Here is an 18,100-nt window from a genome sequence, read left to right on the forward strand (position 1 = left end):
TTCCTAAATTATTTTTCAAGTTGATTCTCAAGTATGTTTCGACGAAGAGATTTTAAGATAAGAATTATTAGTTACTAAAAGATACGTAATATCGAAACTTAAAAAATTGGGAAAGTTCTGTAAAAGAGAAGATACCGATGACCCGCTTCGACAGTTTCGTTAAGAGAGAATCAATATCAAATTTGTTTCAATGTTATTAAAATTTCATTCGGTGAAAAGTTCGCTTCTCATTAAAAGTGATGATTGTACCAGTTTAAATTTAAATTAATACAGTCATGAAAAACTGATACATTTCTTTATTTTGTCGCTATTTAGTTGTTTCATTTTCGAAACAGCTGATGATTACGAGTAGTCGAATATTGGAACATCATGATACAAATGACAACGTTACCGGAAAAATATTTATACCGAGGTAGAAGCAAATTGTGCGTGCGAAAGAAAAATCTAAAAAAAAATCGTTCAACGTGATCACAATGGCAGCGAGATTTCCGTATCTACCTTTATCAATGTGGTTTCGCACGTTACCTATATTACAGACGATTCGATTCGCTGTCGTCCTGAATCTTTAAAGCGTTACATGTCGATTTGTGTCAAGTGGCTTATAAATGGAAAGCAACGCGCATACTATACATTCGCACCGCTCAATGGCAGATTTATCGATAGGCGGTCGCTTAGGGCCCTTAACTCTCAAGGGGCATTCACAAATCATTCTGCGAATTTACAATTGTTCCATAGGATGACATTTTGGCTGGGAGAAAATTGATTCAATATTCGATGGAATTCAACAGGATTCATTTGCTATTCAATTATTTAATTTTGAGAAAAAGGCGCAAATTAAATTATTAATCAAAATATTATTAATCTCCCTCAAATTTCAAAATTCACATCAAAATACATGGAATTTAATCTAACGAGGTTTCATAAAAGAATCATCGCATAAAGACATTATTATATAACACGAAATATCATCTCTTAAATAATTTTCCTTTTTCAATTAACGCTTTAATTATATCACGATAAATTATTATGATAGTATTATGTATATTGGGTATACGGGTAAAATAGCAGGCAATATTCGCATTTGCTTTGAATGAATATTGCATTATCTGATGTGCCACTCGCGAATCGATAACTACACAAAGAATAAACTTTTGATTATAAGATTAAATTATTGGGTTCAAATAATCGGCAAACGATTTTCTTAGAAGCGTCGGAAGATAACAAGGTCAATGACAAAATAATCTGCATCTGATTATTTTTATCTCGCAGAGAATATTTTTTTATTTCACATTAATACAGATATTATTTTACTTGAAAAAGAGAGGTACGATGATAAAAATCTATATTTTTTTAAAGAAATGACACTTCCAAGTATCTTCAAAAACAAGAGAGATTTCTTCTCCTCTTTTACTCTTGTTTAGAAAAAATTTTGAAAAATCAATATTTTTTTTAGAAGACCCTTCAAAATTAAAAAAAATTCTCTAGATTGGCAAAGCGACGCAATTCTGCGGTGTTTTTCGTCAACCCGACGCCGGGTTTTCCTTCTCAAAGCTGTCGTATCGTTTTTACGTGAACGTGAACAGTTTTTACGCGTGTCGCACGTTGTATAAATCGCGTGAGAGCGAAACGGACGGGCTTCTCGCGGTTCCGCTGGCCGGTTCATGTCACGAGGATGCTGGCGTGCGTCTATCCGCGGGAGAACTTCGAGGTGAAAACCGTGGCTGTAAAGCTTCATCATGGAAAATCCAGGAGAAAACCCAAGTCCGTCGTGGTAAGGGAAAAAGTTGCCACGGCCACCACGGAGTCCACAGGATGCAGCAATGGCGAGCGGGTGGGACACGAGGTAAGGTTCTACTCGAGTAAGGTTCTACTCGATGCACTTCGCCGTCTCGCTTTTCGCTCTGCCGGCACCCAAGAGAGGTTTACGCAAGTTATGAATAAATATATAGGTTCGTAAACACGACGCGTCGACTGCTTCGACGATGAGCGTTGTGAAAACGCGCTAGAAACCTAATTAGATGTGCCAAGAATGTTTTCAACATTGTTACAATTAAGTCAGAAATAACGCTGCGAAATTTGTTTAAAGCCATATTTACATTTCAAGCGTATGTGCATCGGTTATTGTGCATTATGTGTACGTGTATCAGTTTGCATATTGTTGGAGAGGAGAAAGAAAGCGTTTGAAAAAAAATTGTATTTATTCTATGCTTAATTAAGGTGTACATGCGTGCACTTAAAATATTCCACTTTTTATTGGAGCGATCATTTAAATCTCTCGTAATTATCTCTCAGCGAGTCTCTTTCTCTCTCTGTCTCTTTCTCTCTCTCTCTCTCTCTCTCTCTCTCTCTCTCTCTCGTATTTACACTTTCATCAGTGTACTACATATCGCATAAAACTGTGTATAATCTGTGTAATTGCACGAGCTCGTCCTTTCTATGCTCGAGTCTAATTTTCTACACTTATTTTTTCTTACTTCCCTTTGTAAAGCGTCAGCGCGCGTTTTATTTTAATTGCAGGAAGTACAAAAAGGTACGGCTAAAAAAACCAGCCCTTGTTTTACATAATAATAGTTATTATATTTTCCTTTCATTTTGTCGATTCTCCAATGCATTGTAAATGTTGGCGCAAAAAATGTCAATCTTTTTCGTCATCTATTATGTATAAAGTAATAAAAAAGATGTGAAAAATTTCTCATTTCGAATCGAGATATATATTCGCGCACCGCGTACATAAATTACGTCATAATCAGGAAATATAGAAATGGCGAAATTATACACGCTTTCATTAATTTTGCGAGCGAACGCGTCCGAAAAAGGAGAGATTTCGTTTTAACGCACGAGCCTGTTTCGTGCTGAGGCGAACAAACTGCCGATTACGGCTTCTTCTTCTTCTTCTTCCTCTTCTTCCACGCTACCTGTTCTCAGACTCTTGAAATTAATTTCGCAGGGGGATCGCCCGCGCGGATCATCCCCGGGGGATTATCCGCTTCTACAAGAATCCGTTTCTATGGGAAATTTCTTTTTCGTTTACGTGTTTCCTCGGAGGAGCATCTTTTTCGCAACTTTTCCTTTTCGCCCATTCACGCAAGAAAACGTATTCGATTTTATGCCTGAGATTACGACTCTTTTTCCTCCTAATGTTATTTTCGAGCAACTGGTTAGATCAATCAAGGCATTATAAAGGATTGCACTCCGTATTCTTGTAATTATCTTTTTTAACAAAAGGTATCATTCCTGAAAGAGTAAATAATAATGCCGTAAAAAAGATTGTATTTATTATTATGTAATTTATTATTATTTATTATAAAGAAAATACACATTATATAAAAAATATTCTCAGGAGGGAAGTGACATTTTTGTAACATTTTTACTTTGAAAGTTTGTAAATCAATTTTTGTACCAATATTTCAATATTTTACCGACAAACAAAAAATATTGAACTGTAATTAAATCTGAATGTGTAAAAGCGCAATTGACGAAGCCCACGTGATATTTACTCAAAAGAATTGTTTATCGAGGTATACGCATATCAAAAAGTATATCCGGATACGAATGACGTAACCCAGAAAACTAAATGTTTATTTTTACGATTCAAAAGGAAACCGTATAAAATATAATGGAGATGCCTCGCGTTCCTCTGTATCATAACCAGGATACGCCAGGATAATGAAACTGAATGGGATTTGCGGGGGCGCGAGTCGCATCTCCTTCCGAGAGCTGTCGGAAAATGACTCTTTTCATTTCTCTCTTTCTCTTTCTCTCTCTCTTTCTCTCGGCGATCGCAGATACGTCGAGCGCGACATTTAGCACTGTTCGCTATTTCGTTAACATTCTCCTCCATGCGTTCGCAGCCGCTTCGAAACAATTAACTGTCACGCGAGTGGAGCGTACGCGCGCGGAATGAAAAGGGGCAGAAGCTGGAACGGCGGACGCCGTAGGCGGTTGTATTATCTTCCTCGTTTCACGGCACGATTGTTATTGTCTCGCGAGTAACGCGATACTCTTTCGTTGTAGACTGCCGCTTCGAAACCGCTTGATTCGCGCTCCGTTCACCGGGGAACGTGATTGCACCGAGGATTGTGTCATGATGAAGATTCACTTTAACACGTATATTGCCCGCGCTGAGAAAAAAATTTTAAGCTTGACTATATATTGTTTTATTATTTTTTTAATTGGAATATTTAAGTATTTGAGTTAAATAGGTATGTTAGATTTAATATTTTTAATTTAAGTACTTAAATATTTTAATTAAAAAATAATTAGTGGAAAATATTAGTCAAGTTACAATTTTTTTTTCTCAGAGAGAAAGAATTTTATATATATATATATATATATATATATATATATATATCTTTTTATGTTTCAATATAAGAATTACAAGCGAATACGTAGATATATTCCTTGCCCAATTTCCGATTTTCGCGATTACTTTGTGGCTATTTCATTACTTGAATTATGCAAGTGACGTCTGAGAAAAATTTTGTATAGGTTTTAAACAGATCCTTTTCCTCTATATTTTTAAACAGATCCTTTTCCTCTTTATTTTTAAACAGATCCTTTTCCTCTATAAAAGATGATTTTAGAAAAACAATTTAAAACTTGGAAGAAGCGGGTATTACATACTTGAACCAAACTACAAAGACAAACGAAAAATCAATTAATGTTGCAAATGATTCTGGCAAAATTCGTAATCCCTTATTTATTTCTTACTTTAGGTTATAGGAATGCTGTATTTTATATTTTGTGTATCTTACTATGTATGTTACTTCCAGATAAAAGTGAAGCAAGGCAAACTAAAAATATTCTCGACGCGTTGCTAATCTAATTTTTGAATGAGAGAGACGAATAATTCATCTGAAACTGCTCGCGTCAAAAGTTTTTTTCATTTTGTTCCTTGCATTTTTATTTTATGCTTTGTAAAAATACAAAAACGCGATAAAAAATATGTGTCAAAAGAGAGAAAGAGAGAGAGAGAGAGAGAGAAAGAGAGGAAGAAATACGTACGTGGGAGTTTATTTCTCTATGAAAAAAATGCATTTCATTTCAATCCATATTAATTCAATCGATATTAACAAATGGAACAAAATTAAATGAGGCGAAAGAAATATCTTGACAGTTGATCGGACAGTTTGCGCGACCGCAGCTGATCGCGAAATTTTCATCGCTCGCCTTCGTTTGTGACATGCCGTTTATTTTGCGCCGTTGACCGCACTTTCATTCACGTACGAAGGTTACACGGAGTCCTTGTAACCGGTGGAATTCGAAGGGCCGGCCTTGGGATTCTACCTGGTATCGCGGGCCACGCCGGCCGGTCCTATCCAGGTGGTGGTGGCATAAGATGAAACAAAAAGAGCCACTGCGCATCATTCGGTCCAGCGCTCTCCACACGTGGAACACGTTCTTCGCGCTGCTCATATCCTGCTTTTTCTCTATTGCCAAGTGTCGGGGAAATCCGAGACTCGAAACAAGCGAATGTTATATATTCCAATTAAATTAACGCCTGGAAAATGCTTAATCAACGAAAAATCAATCTTGTTCGAGTTGGATTTTTGCTTTCGATGCAAGTGACTTAATAATCTTCGTTCGTCGTGAACGAAGATTATTTTATATTATATCGATACATTATAGATATATCGATAGATATAGATATTATAGATATATAGATATTATATCGATAGATTATAGATATATTAGATTGTGATTTTAAAATACTTTCATCGACAAATTCTGAGAAAATAATACGTCATTTATAAATAATATTTAAATTAGAATTTCAATGGAAGATGAATAAGAAGGAGCGTATTATTCATTAGGTGCTCAGATTACCTGAAAAACTCTTTATATCACCTGAAATTCTTTATATTTTTTCTCTGCAAAAGAGATATGAGAGACCTTTATTTCTACGTGGTTTGGAAATGTTTTGTATAATTTATAATCTGTCAAGTACATCGAAATTTCCTGTTGACGAGAAAATTTCGATGTATTTGACAGATTATATGCGAGAGATTTTTTTTCAAGCTTTCTATTTAGTTTTTAAATTTTTCAAGCTCCACATGAGTTTTGCGATATGTTTTTTTAAACATTTCCATCGAAAAATTTTTTTCTGAAAAAATGATAATATCTTTCTAATCTTTTACCTGCACACGACACATGCGAAAGCTGAGTGTAATATTATGAAAGGTCAGGAAAACAACGAGAGACGTTGATCGAAAAGCCGATATTAAAGTGCGACATAATTAATCGTTGATTCGGCGCCTTCTATTGCGTCTACCTGGTTCCACCTTTCACGCCGTCGTTATCGTTTTACCTTAACATACATCAACACATTTGTATGCTTACGTGCATTTATCTTGTTGTTTCAGTTAGCAGTGGGCGGGGGTGGTGCTGTGCTGGTGCTCAGCGAGCTTGAAAGCATGGCAGCCAGGCAACAGCGGGAAATCGCTCAGCAAAGGCGCCTCCTGGAGCAGAAAGAGGCCCGCTTAGCCGTGCTTCGAGGCGCACAGGTGAGTCCCATTCTCCCCTTATTGATATGTGAAAATCATGCTGCTGTTGTGCTAAAGCAAAGCACTAAAGCCTGATTCGAGAAAAGTTAGGAACGTTAACCACACACATATAGTTGTAATGAAAATTGAAAAAGAAAATAACAAATCGATAAAAATATATATATTTGCCTGTAAATATATATATTTTTATCGATTTGTTATTTTCTTTTCCAATTTTCATTACAACCATATGTGTGTGGTTAACGTTCCTAACTTTTAATTAGTTTTTACATTACAATAATAATTAATAATTTTTTTGAGATACCGGTAATTATTTTATTATGTATCTAAAAATACCATATTATAATACAATAAAATATATTATAAAATCAGTTACAAGATTTTATTGCATAAGAATTTAGAATTATTTTTGTCTATATTTCAAATTTTTTTCGCGAAATTAATGTTGTTTATTACACCTGAAAATATAATCCAAGTTTAATATCGAGTCAAGACAGTCGAGCTTTTAAAATAAAAATCATAGATTATAAAAGATAATAATTATAAAATATTAAAATGGGATAAACGTGGCTGTTCTTTTTTATTCCCATTAAAATTGATATATTATTTAAAAACCTTGCAAAATATATATACATATATATAGAATAAATCTGTTACTATTTTAAAAGTTATAATGTACTTTTACATGGTTTTTTTCATTATATAATATAAATTTTTAATTGTGATATGTAAATAAAATTATATTATTAAAAATTATATTATTAAAAATCAAAAAATTATTTTTAACAATTGCATTGTATTAAAATGTCAAAAAACACTTTTACAGTATTATTAATGTAATAAAATTGTATCCATACTTGATTACATAGAAATTTGTTACTTAGTAATTAACAATTTATAGTATCTTAATCAAATTAATATGTTATGCATATATTATAATGTATTAATATATAATACATATGAAAACACATTTATTATATAATACAGAAGCTTTAGTTACTTAATAATAATTAATAATTATAAAATTATGTTATTATTAATTATAAATTATTACGTATTAATTAAATATTTATTTAACAAAATAAAAATTATTTCCCTTCAAATCATCATTGGTCACTTGTGCGATGATTCGAATGATTGCGCGTTGTCTTTCCTTCAAAAATTATGGCGAGGGTTCTCGACGGTATGATTACGATGACCTTTACGATTGAATAGCCTTGATCTCTAACAATAAGACATGATGATCCCTGATGTATGATCCCGGTGAGCTTATTTTTTGGAACCATAATTTCGCGATTTCATCAAATCCTATCGACACAAAAATTAGATGTGCGAATAAGTAATTATAAAATACTCGCTTTTTTAATACCTTGATTTTTGAAAATATTGGCAAGCATTTACGAGAGAATCAGTCTGTAAAAAATTAATAAATATGAATATGTATCATTGAAATTTCCAGCTCCAAATTGCCTATGTTGTATTTCTGGAAATTCTCTTGTCGGTGATGGAGAGATTTTCAAACATGGAAATGTTTGTGATAATTTCACTCTCTTGTGATAATCCCCTCTTTTAATCCATCATTCATCATATTAGGCGGATATTCATCGTCTATCCACAATAGTCGTATTCACGCATTGTTTACCGTTTCAGGAGCCAGCACAGCAGGACAGACTCGCTAGATTGAGGCACAAACTGGACCAACAACAGAGCAAGCTGAATCGACTGCGATTACTCAGATCGCAGACGGATCAATCACGTGTCAACAATGCGACATTGAGTAAATTCACTATTTTTCTCATATCTAATCCATACGATTTATCTGGTATTTTATAAAAAAATATAGAAATTTATACAGACATTTTTAAAGCTCTTTATTGCAACAAAGTTACATAAATTTGCATTTATTGGAATTTACTCTTTCGTTCATGTTTATTTATTTATTTATTTTTTTTTTTAATAAACGAAAAATGATCTTTGAACGTCGACCGGCAAAAAATTACATAAAATCGATAAACACCAAAGGATTGGCACCAACACGATAACGATAAGTTTGCTCGATATTTTTTAGTAGTATTTCTTGATAGATATGTAATCAATGTTACGAAAAATGACGAGGGAAAATCTCTACGCTGAAAATTATAGTTATTATTTCTCTTTCATACATAAAATTGAAAATTATTTTTTCTAGATAATCAATTCTCACATTTACTTTAGCATTAAATTTAAATTTAACGATAGAAGAAAAAATTTATTTCCTTTTACATTTATTTTTCAAATTGATCGACTTTTTCGAATTTATCGCGTATCTATCCCGCGTTTGTGGCGAATTGATACATATGCTATCGCGCGCCGCATCACGTTGTATTTCAATTCGTGAAAAAGCTACGCATGAAGCTTGGTTCACATGTGCATACCTTGTTAATTGTATATTGTTCGGATCGTTACATCTATACGGCGTGCTGAAAAACGATAACTGCGGTTTGCAATGCGACACGTAGCTGCGATAATAGTTTCAAAGCTAAGAGCGAAACTCGCTCACTTTCTCTCTCTCTCTCTCTCTCTCTCTCTCTCTCTATATATATATATATATATATATATATATATATATAATGTATGTATATATGACGACTTGTTAGAAAATTTCTATGACGAGTCGACACGACAGTGAACACGTAGATTCTACGCTTCACAGCAATCTCCTAAACTAAAAAAAAGATTCGGGATCTATAATGATTCGGAATCTGTACGGTTCAACAATTCGCATTTCAACGTTTAATAGACGAATGCATTACGAGTATGTCTGGCGAATAATAGAGGAGATTGCCCCGTCAAAAACATTCTCCAGAAAAATATTCATTCTCAAATGTTTTGATGTTGATGTTTAAATAACTGCGAAATGATGTAATTTCTACAAGTGGAAGATTCAGAGTTATTTTTTTAGTTAATGTGATACAACAAAATATTTGCTTTTTTTCTTGTAATTTTTAATTATTTATTAAATAACGAGAATTCGATGAGGGTTTTACAATATTTGTTATTTTATAAAATTATTATATTTTAAAAATATTACGATTTATTTGATAATAATAGAGTGCAATTTTGTTCAATATTTTACTGTCCATGCTTTATTTAAAAAGCATGTAATGAGAAAATTTAGTCCGTAATAAAATTATCGTTTCTATATAGTCAAATTTTTAAATGAAAAAAAATTGAAAATTATGTTCAAATTAATCCAAATTTTTTTATAAGACTTTTTTCAACATTATTATAAATGGAAAGCGAGTATGCGAAATTTTTGCATCTGTAACATAAATTCTCTTTATTTTGTTTCTGAATTTTCGCCGAATCAGCGATGTACATCTCGCCTTTTTGGCAAGAATCCGTAAAACTTCCTTCAATAATCGCGCAAGATTTATCGCTTTCATATTTCGAAGCCATAAGAAACTTTTCACTTCTAACTTTTGACCTTTTTAATTTGTTATCACGATGTTTGACCAATGTTATATTGTCTTTCGAGGATTTTGAAAGTTTCAATAGCCAAACTCGTTACAATTTGCTATAAGCTCAAATAGTTTGATAAGAAATGATTTGGCTAGAATAAGGAAGCTCTTCGCGTAAACTAAACGTACGATTTCCCGCAGGACTTGAACTAATTTACTTTATAATGCAAGGGTTAATCATATTCGGGGCTTTTTCGATGATTGAGTGCGCTTGCGAAACTCTCCCCATTAATTTCCGTTAATATATTTGCATGTATATAAAGTATTAAGTTTGATATACAGAGTGTCTCATTTTAATTAATCACTCCCCCAAAATTTTTTTTATTTTAGAAAAAATATTTTACGTCAAACAAAAGTTACAGGGTTTAAGAAGAACATAGATCAAACGAAATTTTCCTAGATAAAAACATTTCGCAAATTTGGAAGACAATTTAATTTTTTTAAATGAAAGTGTTTATTGTAATTATTTTATATAAATAAATTTATCGTAATTTTACATAAAAATATTTTACATAAAAATATTTTTATGTAAAATTACGATAAATTATACGCTAAGATTATCGAAAACTAAATATTTTACGAGATATTTTACCTTTTATATCAAAATGTGTATCTATATGTCACATTGAAATATAAAATATCTCGTTCAATTTTTATCTATTTTACTTTTTTTATGCAGACTATTAAAAAATTTATTTATAAAACAATTCGAGTTCTATTTAAAAAAATTACGCTACCTTCCAAACCTGTGAAATGTCTTTATCTAGGAAAATTTCATTTGATTCATTTTATGTCGCTCTTAAAATTCTGCTCCTCTTGAAAACTTTTCATCTGAAACATTTTTTTTTTAAATTATAGACAAAAAGTTTTGGAGGGATGATTGATTAAAGTGGAATATGTATAAACGCAAGAGAATCCAACGAATATCTAAATGAAGTGTGAGAAATATTAGAATTTGAGATATTAAAGCGTTCTTTAATTATGCCAAGCGATCGAATGTAGGGACGCAAAGATAAAGATGACCATTTTCGTTCGAGCTCCGTCGATTCATTTTCGTAGATCGGCGATATTTCGGCGGCAATCCATCTGATTTTCAGTGAACGCGATAAGGGAGATTTATCTTGTCTTCATCGGAAAGTACAATTAATCTTCGGCACAGCCACCGAGCCGACGACATCGAGCATACTTTACCGGTGTATAAATGAAATCCAAATACAAACCGATGGCTTGAAAACGGTTTTCTCTCTCGCGTGCTTGCTATTCACGGCCGAGAATCATCCCTCGGAAAATAAATTGGAAGGATCCCGAGCCCGAGACGGCCCGTCGCGCGCTTCACTTTTATAGAAATGCAATCGCGTAGAACTCATTCGCGGTCGCATCACATCGGTACCGATAAATCATTCTCGGACCAGCGTCGAAATATTCGGGACGTCGAACCGAAGAAATTGGGAAAACGGAAAATACTTCCTCCTTAATTCGTTAACGTAATTTATTTGTCGAGCTGTGCGCGAAATCGATCTGGTCTTCCGGCACGTTTTATTTGTCGTCGGAATGAAGTGATTCATATCGCGAGAAAGTGAGTTGCGTTGGCCAACTACTTATGTACACATATAGAAGAGTAAATATCAATAGAAAAAATAAATCGTTCAATTTCACCAGGGAAGGGAGGAGGAGGAGGAGGAAGAGGAGACGGAGAGGAAGAGAAATTGCTTGAACAAAATCGCGCTGGTGGTCGCCCTCGCTTGAACAAATATCAATTTCGCTGAGCAAATTACGTGTTGATGCGGCGATCAATTATATGTCGCAATAATAACAATCGCGATTGAATCAACTGGTTGCGCATCGAGCGATCGAGCGATTTGTTTGATCGTCTTGGTATCTGTTCGAACGAGTTTCGTGCGCCATTCTCCTCTGTTCAACTCCGGGCAACTTTTTTTTTCTTCTTTTTTCTTTTTTTTTTTTTTCGTTTTCGTCAGCGCGGAATTCGCGCACTGATCGAAACGCTGTCGCGGACGCTCCCTTTTACCTTTTGTATGTGTACACGTACATATATATTGCGCGATATTGGCCCTGACACGCAACACGTGTGTGACCACACCCAGCGGAACACACGCATACGTAGGCTTGTCGTAATTTTTATGACCCAATCCCCCGGAACGCTTGTCGAGAGATAGACCGGGAGTCTCTTTTTTTATATATTGTCAAATATAAATTTACTCAATAGTAAGGGTCACAAAATAGTAGCAATAGTGCAATATTTGTTATTTCATGAGAAACTTTCAAGAAATAAAAAATATAAATGTAATTTTAAATTTATATTATACTTCAATATAATGTAAAAAATATCTTTTTAATTAATATTTATTCAATATTCCAATATTAATAGCAGCGTGAAAAGATTCTTACAATTATTTCTCTAATTTAAAATACACACTCGAATGTTTTATATTTTTAGTGTAAAATATTAAAATAAAAAAAGTAGAAAATAATGAGTAAATATATATTTTTGCATAAATATATATATTGCAAGTATCTTTTATTTATTAAAATAAAAATATAAAGTGAGACAAAAATATCTGACATTTTACAGTGAGTTTTCGGTAGAAATATTCGACGGAATTAAAGAGGCAAAAAACTAATATCGAATAGTTACAAACTATATAGGCGAGAATACCTAATATTTGAGTAAAGAAAATTTTACACATTTTGAACATTTTAAATCGTAGGTAAAATATCAGGCACACAGGTATATTGAAATCCCGGACAGTTAGTCCGGGACAGTTCCGGACGTATGACAAGTCCGCGTATATGCATTTTCATAGCGGATTTTCTCATCGTTTGACGTTGCGTTTTGCATGCATTTATCGGTGTTGGTAAATTTGATCAGTTTTGCATACTCGCGTCCCGAGGTACTGCAAGCTCTGTCAGCATTCTCTGAAAACGATTAGAATTATATATATTGCGAAAGAGATAAAACGACAACTTGACACATTTTTCGATCAATCTTTGTTTTTAATAAAATTATCTGAATTAAAAAATCGAGCTTCTGATGATGATTAATATTAAATCATAAAAATTATTTTGAAATAAATTTTGTTCTTGCAATTTGCAGCTTATTATATTTTATTTATAAATATGTGATATTTCGCTTATTAATTTAATAATTATTAAATTAGTATATGAAATGTACATATATATATAACACAACTATATCGGAATAAAGGATATAACTTTTATAACTTTTATTGAGAAACAATACAATATATTTAGAAAGATTCCTGTAAAACTTTTTCGAAAAAGAAGAGAAGAAAAATTGATTTAAAAACAGAAACAAATGTAGATCTTCCTACAAATATAGATGAACAAAAAATCCTATTATTGCAAAAAATGGAATGTATCCATTTAGACCACGAGGGGTTCTGGCGTTGCGGGAACTCGTAGATAGAAAAAACTCTCTACAAAAAAAAATCTCAAATATGAACTTGCAAGTTTTGATTGCAGAGAATCACATTTCCACGTCCGAAATCGTACGACTGTACAAATGAATTAACGTTGCGTTTGCATTTAGATACGCACATTAAAATTTTTAATTATGCGTTCTCTTGTGTCAAAAACTATCGGTTGAAAGCTCAGCATTGCATCTTTAAAGGTTTATTCGCTCGATATATTTAAGAAACTTCTCTCATGACGCGCAACGTTACATTTTAATATTCATACGGATAGGATTGACGCGGAGAAATTAAATATTATCGCGAATGCCGACGCGAATGGCGGATGAAATTCTGAAGCGACGACGCGACATGTCATTTGCCGTGCATTTATAGCAGCGACGTGGATGCATCTATTGTTTAACGTCGCTCTCTTTATCCCACACACACATACGTGTATTCGCGCGTGCAAAACGACGGATGCGTGCGATCGTATGATGTCGATCGATGGAAAATGCGCGTATATTGCTGCTCTTGAGCGGAAAAAGCTCGATACTTTGGCGAGCGATTGTACAAAGTGTAAAAGTAAAAAAAAACTCACGAAATTTCTTCCGCGAATACGCGTAAAATTCGTTCGGCTTGAAAATGGAAATCTTTTGCTGATTTTCAAATCCGCTGCTATTGTTGCGGTGATATCATTCGGGATATTAATGTCGAAATCAGACAGTAATTCACTTCGCTATTTAATATCGTTTCTTTATAATTACGTTTTAGCGGTTGCAATGATTGCAATTTTTGCACGTTAATATTTTTACTCTTCAGTACCTTTGTATTTATATCGCAGATATATGTGGGAAACAAGCGGGTCCTTAATTGAGTTATATTTTATAATAGTGAAAAATGATGATAATTTCTCAGAAACGCAAAACTGGAAGCATTTTTGTTTTGATTTACGTTGCTATTTTCATCCTTACATTTATTCGCGTATTTGCATTACAAATAAGACAAGAAAGAAAGAGGACAAAGTGTACAATTTGCACTTCATTATGTATATTCACCTAATGAAACTTTAATGAGAACGGATAAAACGTGCAGTGATATTCGAAAATAAAAAACGGATATAGCGGACGTGCGCGAAAGAAAGTACAATAGCTTTTTTATAGCTTATCTACCTCGACATTTTTCACTTAGTAAAAGTCGATTTTAGATTGGAGAGTCTGTTATTAAAATTAAGATTGTGTATGTGAAAGGAGGCGTGCGTAAAAGAGAAGAAAAGGATAAAAATGAACGAGAACAAGAGCAGTTTTCCGAATAAAGGGAATATTCAGAAAGCATTTGGTTGGACCGCAAAATTGCCTCTGAATAGACTTACAACTTGACGTTCTTCCGCGAAACGAATTCAAGGTACATTTGCCCAAAAAGTTGAATGCTCTTCGATACTTTCACGAATATATTCGCCTGGGCGAACTTTATATGTGTATATGCTCAAGTGGCATGCATAATGAGGGATATTTGAGTTTGTTGGAGAGACCGGCAACGATTGGCTTTCATACGAAAGCTCCATCGTATTTCTCCATTGCCTTTCCCTCTTTCTCACACACACACACATAACATCGCATACATTATATATAAAACTAATACATAATTTAAATCACTTCTCCGTCGAGTGTTTTTGCTGGAAACTGAGCGGCTCTGATTCTCTTTATTGTTTAATTTATTCTGTTATTAATAATGAAATACTTATTCTGTTATTAATAATAAATCTTTGTGGAGATATACTTGTGTTGTTACATTTCTATGTGAAAATACATGACAAATGATCAATATTTAAGCAAATCGAGAAAGCAGTTCTCCGCTTTTTCTTTAAAAGATAGACGCGAATAATAAATGACAATTAATTGACGAAGACTTTTAGGATGCCGTTAATTTAACATTAATTTTCACCGACATTCACTAAGTTTAATTGTAGTTCTCTATTATTTTATTACTTTTCGGATTTTCCCTGGAAGAAAGACTGACACGAAATAGACTGTTAAAGTTAATCGGTGTTGGTGAAATTGGTTCTAAATTTAATTCAACTACGGTCAAAGTTAAACTACGCGGAAGGAATCAACCCTTGACCCTTTTATATCCTTTTATATGCAAAATACCTACAAAATCGCCCACCAGTCACGTAGACATTCTAGCGCAACCGCATTCATATATCGATCCTGTATTTCTTCCTTTAATTAAAATTGAAAAAAACTCTGACTACATGTAATGTTATTCAGAGATTGATGGCATTTTTCACTGAAGTTATAAAATTTAATAACTCAGTTGATGGTAAACTATATTTTTTATATATAATAGTTTTATATAATAGTTTACAGATTCTATGGATGTGTTGAGAGATTTTTTTTCGTTTCGCTTCTTCCTTTAACGCCACGTGTTAATCAATATGGCAAATTTATTGCCATATAAATGGACACGTGCAGGTTAATTCATGCCAATTGGCAAAAGTGCCGATCTGCATACCGATGATTTTAACGCACTGCAATCGATAAATAACACAAAAGAAGCCGAATCATTTATTCGACGCGCAAAAATCAATTGATTCTTTAATATATCGCCTGAAATTTCAAATTGATTTTCATCATAGTATCAGTAAAAAAAAAGTTTACATTTTAAGTTTTTGTTCTAATCTTTGGAAAATTTTTCAATCATGAATAAGTATTGATAAAAAAAGTTTATTATATTTTAATCAAGTTTTTTTTCTAATTTTTGTAAAATTTTTCAATCACGAATAACCGTTTAATCTTCGCGGTTAGTGCAGACAATACGTTTTTGAGAGGATTGGAAATTCATACCGTTAACTATTTTTTTTTTGATAGAAATAATTTGAAGCAAACAAAATTTGAAAAAAAAAAAGAAAAACTATAGCGAATTTTTTTTCTTTAAATATCTATTCTTCTCAATTAATTACTTACTGTTGCAACAAAATATCTTATTCTATTAATTCATATTAATCAATGAGTCACCTAGCATTAATCATTTTCATGAATATTTATATTTTCAAAGAACTAGAGTCATACGTAGTATTAAATATGCCAATCATGTGGCAGAAATCTATCAATTTGAGGAATTAAACGTATAGAGATACTCGTATAAGATTTTCGTATAAATTAAATTACGTTGACAGTTTCTCGACAGCGGATTCGCGCGGTTGAAAGATAATGAAAGACCATAAAGGGTGTTGTTCTTGATAGATTAGACTCGGAGATACGATCGGGTATCAATTCAGAATTCGATAATGGAATTCTAGGTCAGAGCAGATCGCTCTGCACGGCCAATACGGAGTTCCGTGTAGCAATATGTGGTTGGTTTAGCGGTTCATCGCGCGCGTATAATAACTTTCTAATCTGATACGAACTACGAGGAGATGCTACATCCACGACGTTCAAGATCGACGGAATTCACGAAAGTATATCGCTTTCGGGGAGGTCACCCGACGATGATTAATGCTCCTGTTAATACGACGTCATCCTCCTGACGCGTTGGTTGGTGTTCGGCGCAGGGTGTATACCCCGGGGACGTCAATTTATGATATTGAATGTCAAAGGCTAAACGCGTAAAAGGCTATCTCGTACATTTTAACATTTCCGCACAATATTCGATTTATATCTCGTAATCATTCTACGTCAATACTGTCTATTTTATAAAAATTTTCAATGATCCAATGATATTTAAACGCGTAAAATAAATTAAATACATGAGACGATTATTTAATGCACCGGAATATATTAAATATTAAACATAAAATATAGAATCGAGATAATATTTCTTCAAATATACACGATATATCCTTCATCCTTGTTCTCTCTTTTGCATTCTTATTCTATTGCAATTTATTTTCACGATTCTGATTTTCATTAATTTTATCCCGTTCTTCCACAGCTTCCGATCTGGACTGTATCAGAGCCCTGTTCAATGAGAAGGAGAAGGAGCTTTCGCTGGCGGTGGCGAAGGTCGAGGAGTTGACGCGCCAGCTGGAGGAACTCCGGGGTCGTCAAAATGCCCCCGCCGGCGGTGGAAGCGCCGGCAACGTCGGGGGTGGTCTCGCGGGTGCCACCGGCAACGGACACCTGGCCACCCCGGCTAGCGCCGAACTGGAGAAACTTAGGAGAGAGCTTATGGTAAGCTCGTGCCATCGATTCTCCGTCTCGAGAGAGCCGACCGCGCTCGCACGGGAATATCACCGTATTTGTCCCATTTTCAGCCATATGCTAATCAACCATAAAATACACGTTTTATCATAGGATGTCTTAGAATTGCTAAAGAATAAATATAGAAGTTTTTTAATTGGAAAAATGTGTTAGTGTGTCGAACATTAAAAAGGAAAATCCTATTTTATTTTTCTATTATGTAGAAAACACTCACGGAATATCTGAATGAAATATCTAATCTGTTGACGCGTTTCAATATCCCTATTATCATTTTACGAAATATAAAGATGATTTTTTTAAATACACATTCATTATATCAAAGACATTATAAAGTGATCGTATCTCTTTCTTGTCATTTATAATTGTAACTATTGATTTTTAATATTACTTGTCCCATTTTCAATTATATTATATGCTACTTGTCCCATTTTCAATTATATTATATGTTATTCAACCATAAAGTATGT

General features: G+C 33.5%; 1 protein-coding gene across 2 annotated transcripts in view; it reads left to right on the top strand.

Annotated features, from left to right (window-relative positions):
• The window catches only part of LOC105252765 (putative uncharacterized protein DDB_G0271606), a 58,576-nt gene that overhangs the window by 33,185 nt on the left and 7,291 nt on the right, over positions 1-18,100 (top strand). Inside the window, exons 2-5 of one of the 2 annotated variants that reach the window (XM_011260324.3) lie at positions 1,486-1,843; positions 6,363-6,503; positions 8,154-8,280; positions 17,365-17,603. In XM_011260324.3, coding sequence (XP_011258626.1) covers positions 1,673-1,843; positions 6,363-6,503; positions 8,154-8,280; positions 17,365-17,603 — 678 coding nt within the window. In that variant the 5' untranslated portion in view covers positions 1,486-1,672. The remainder of the gene's footprint in view (positions 1-1,485; positions 1,844-6,362; positions 6,504-8,153; positions 8,281-17,364; positions 17,604-18,100) is intronic. The other variant, XM_011260325.3, reaches the window with a different exon arrangement.

This window comes from Camponotus floridanus, unplaced genomic scaffold (assembly GCF_003227725.1).
Source record: "Camponotus floridanus strain SB8 unplaced genomic scaffold, Cflo_v7.5 scaffold21, whole genome shotgun sequence".
NCBI classification, from domain to species: Eukaryota; Metazoa; Arthropoda; class Insecta; order Hymenoptera; family Formicidae; genus Camponotus; species Camponotus floridanus.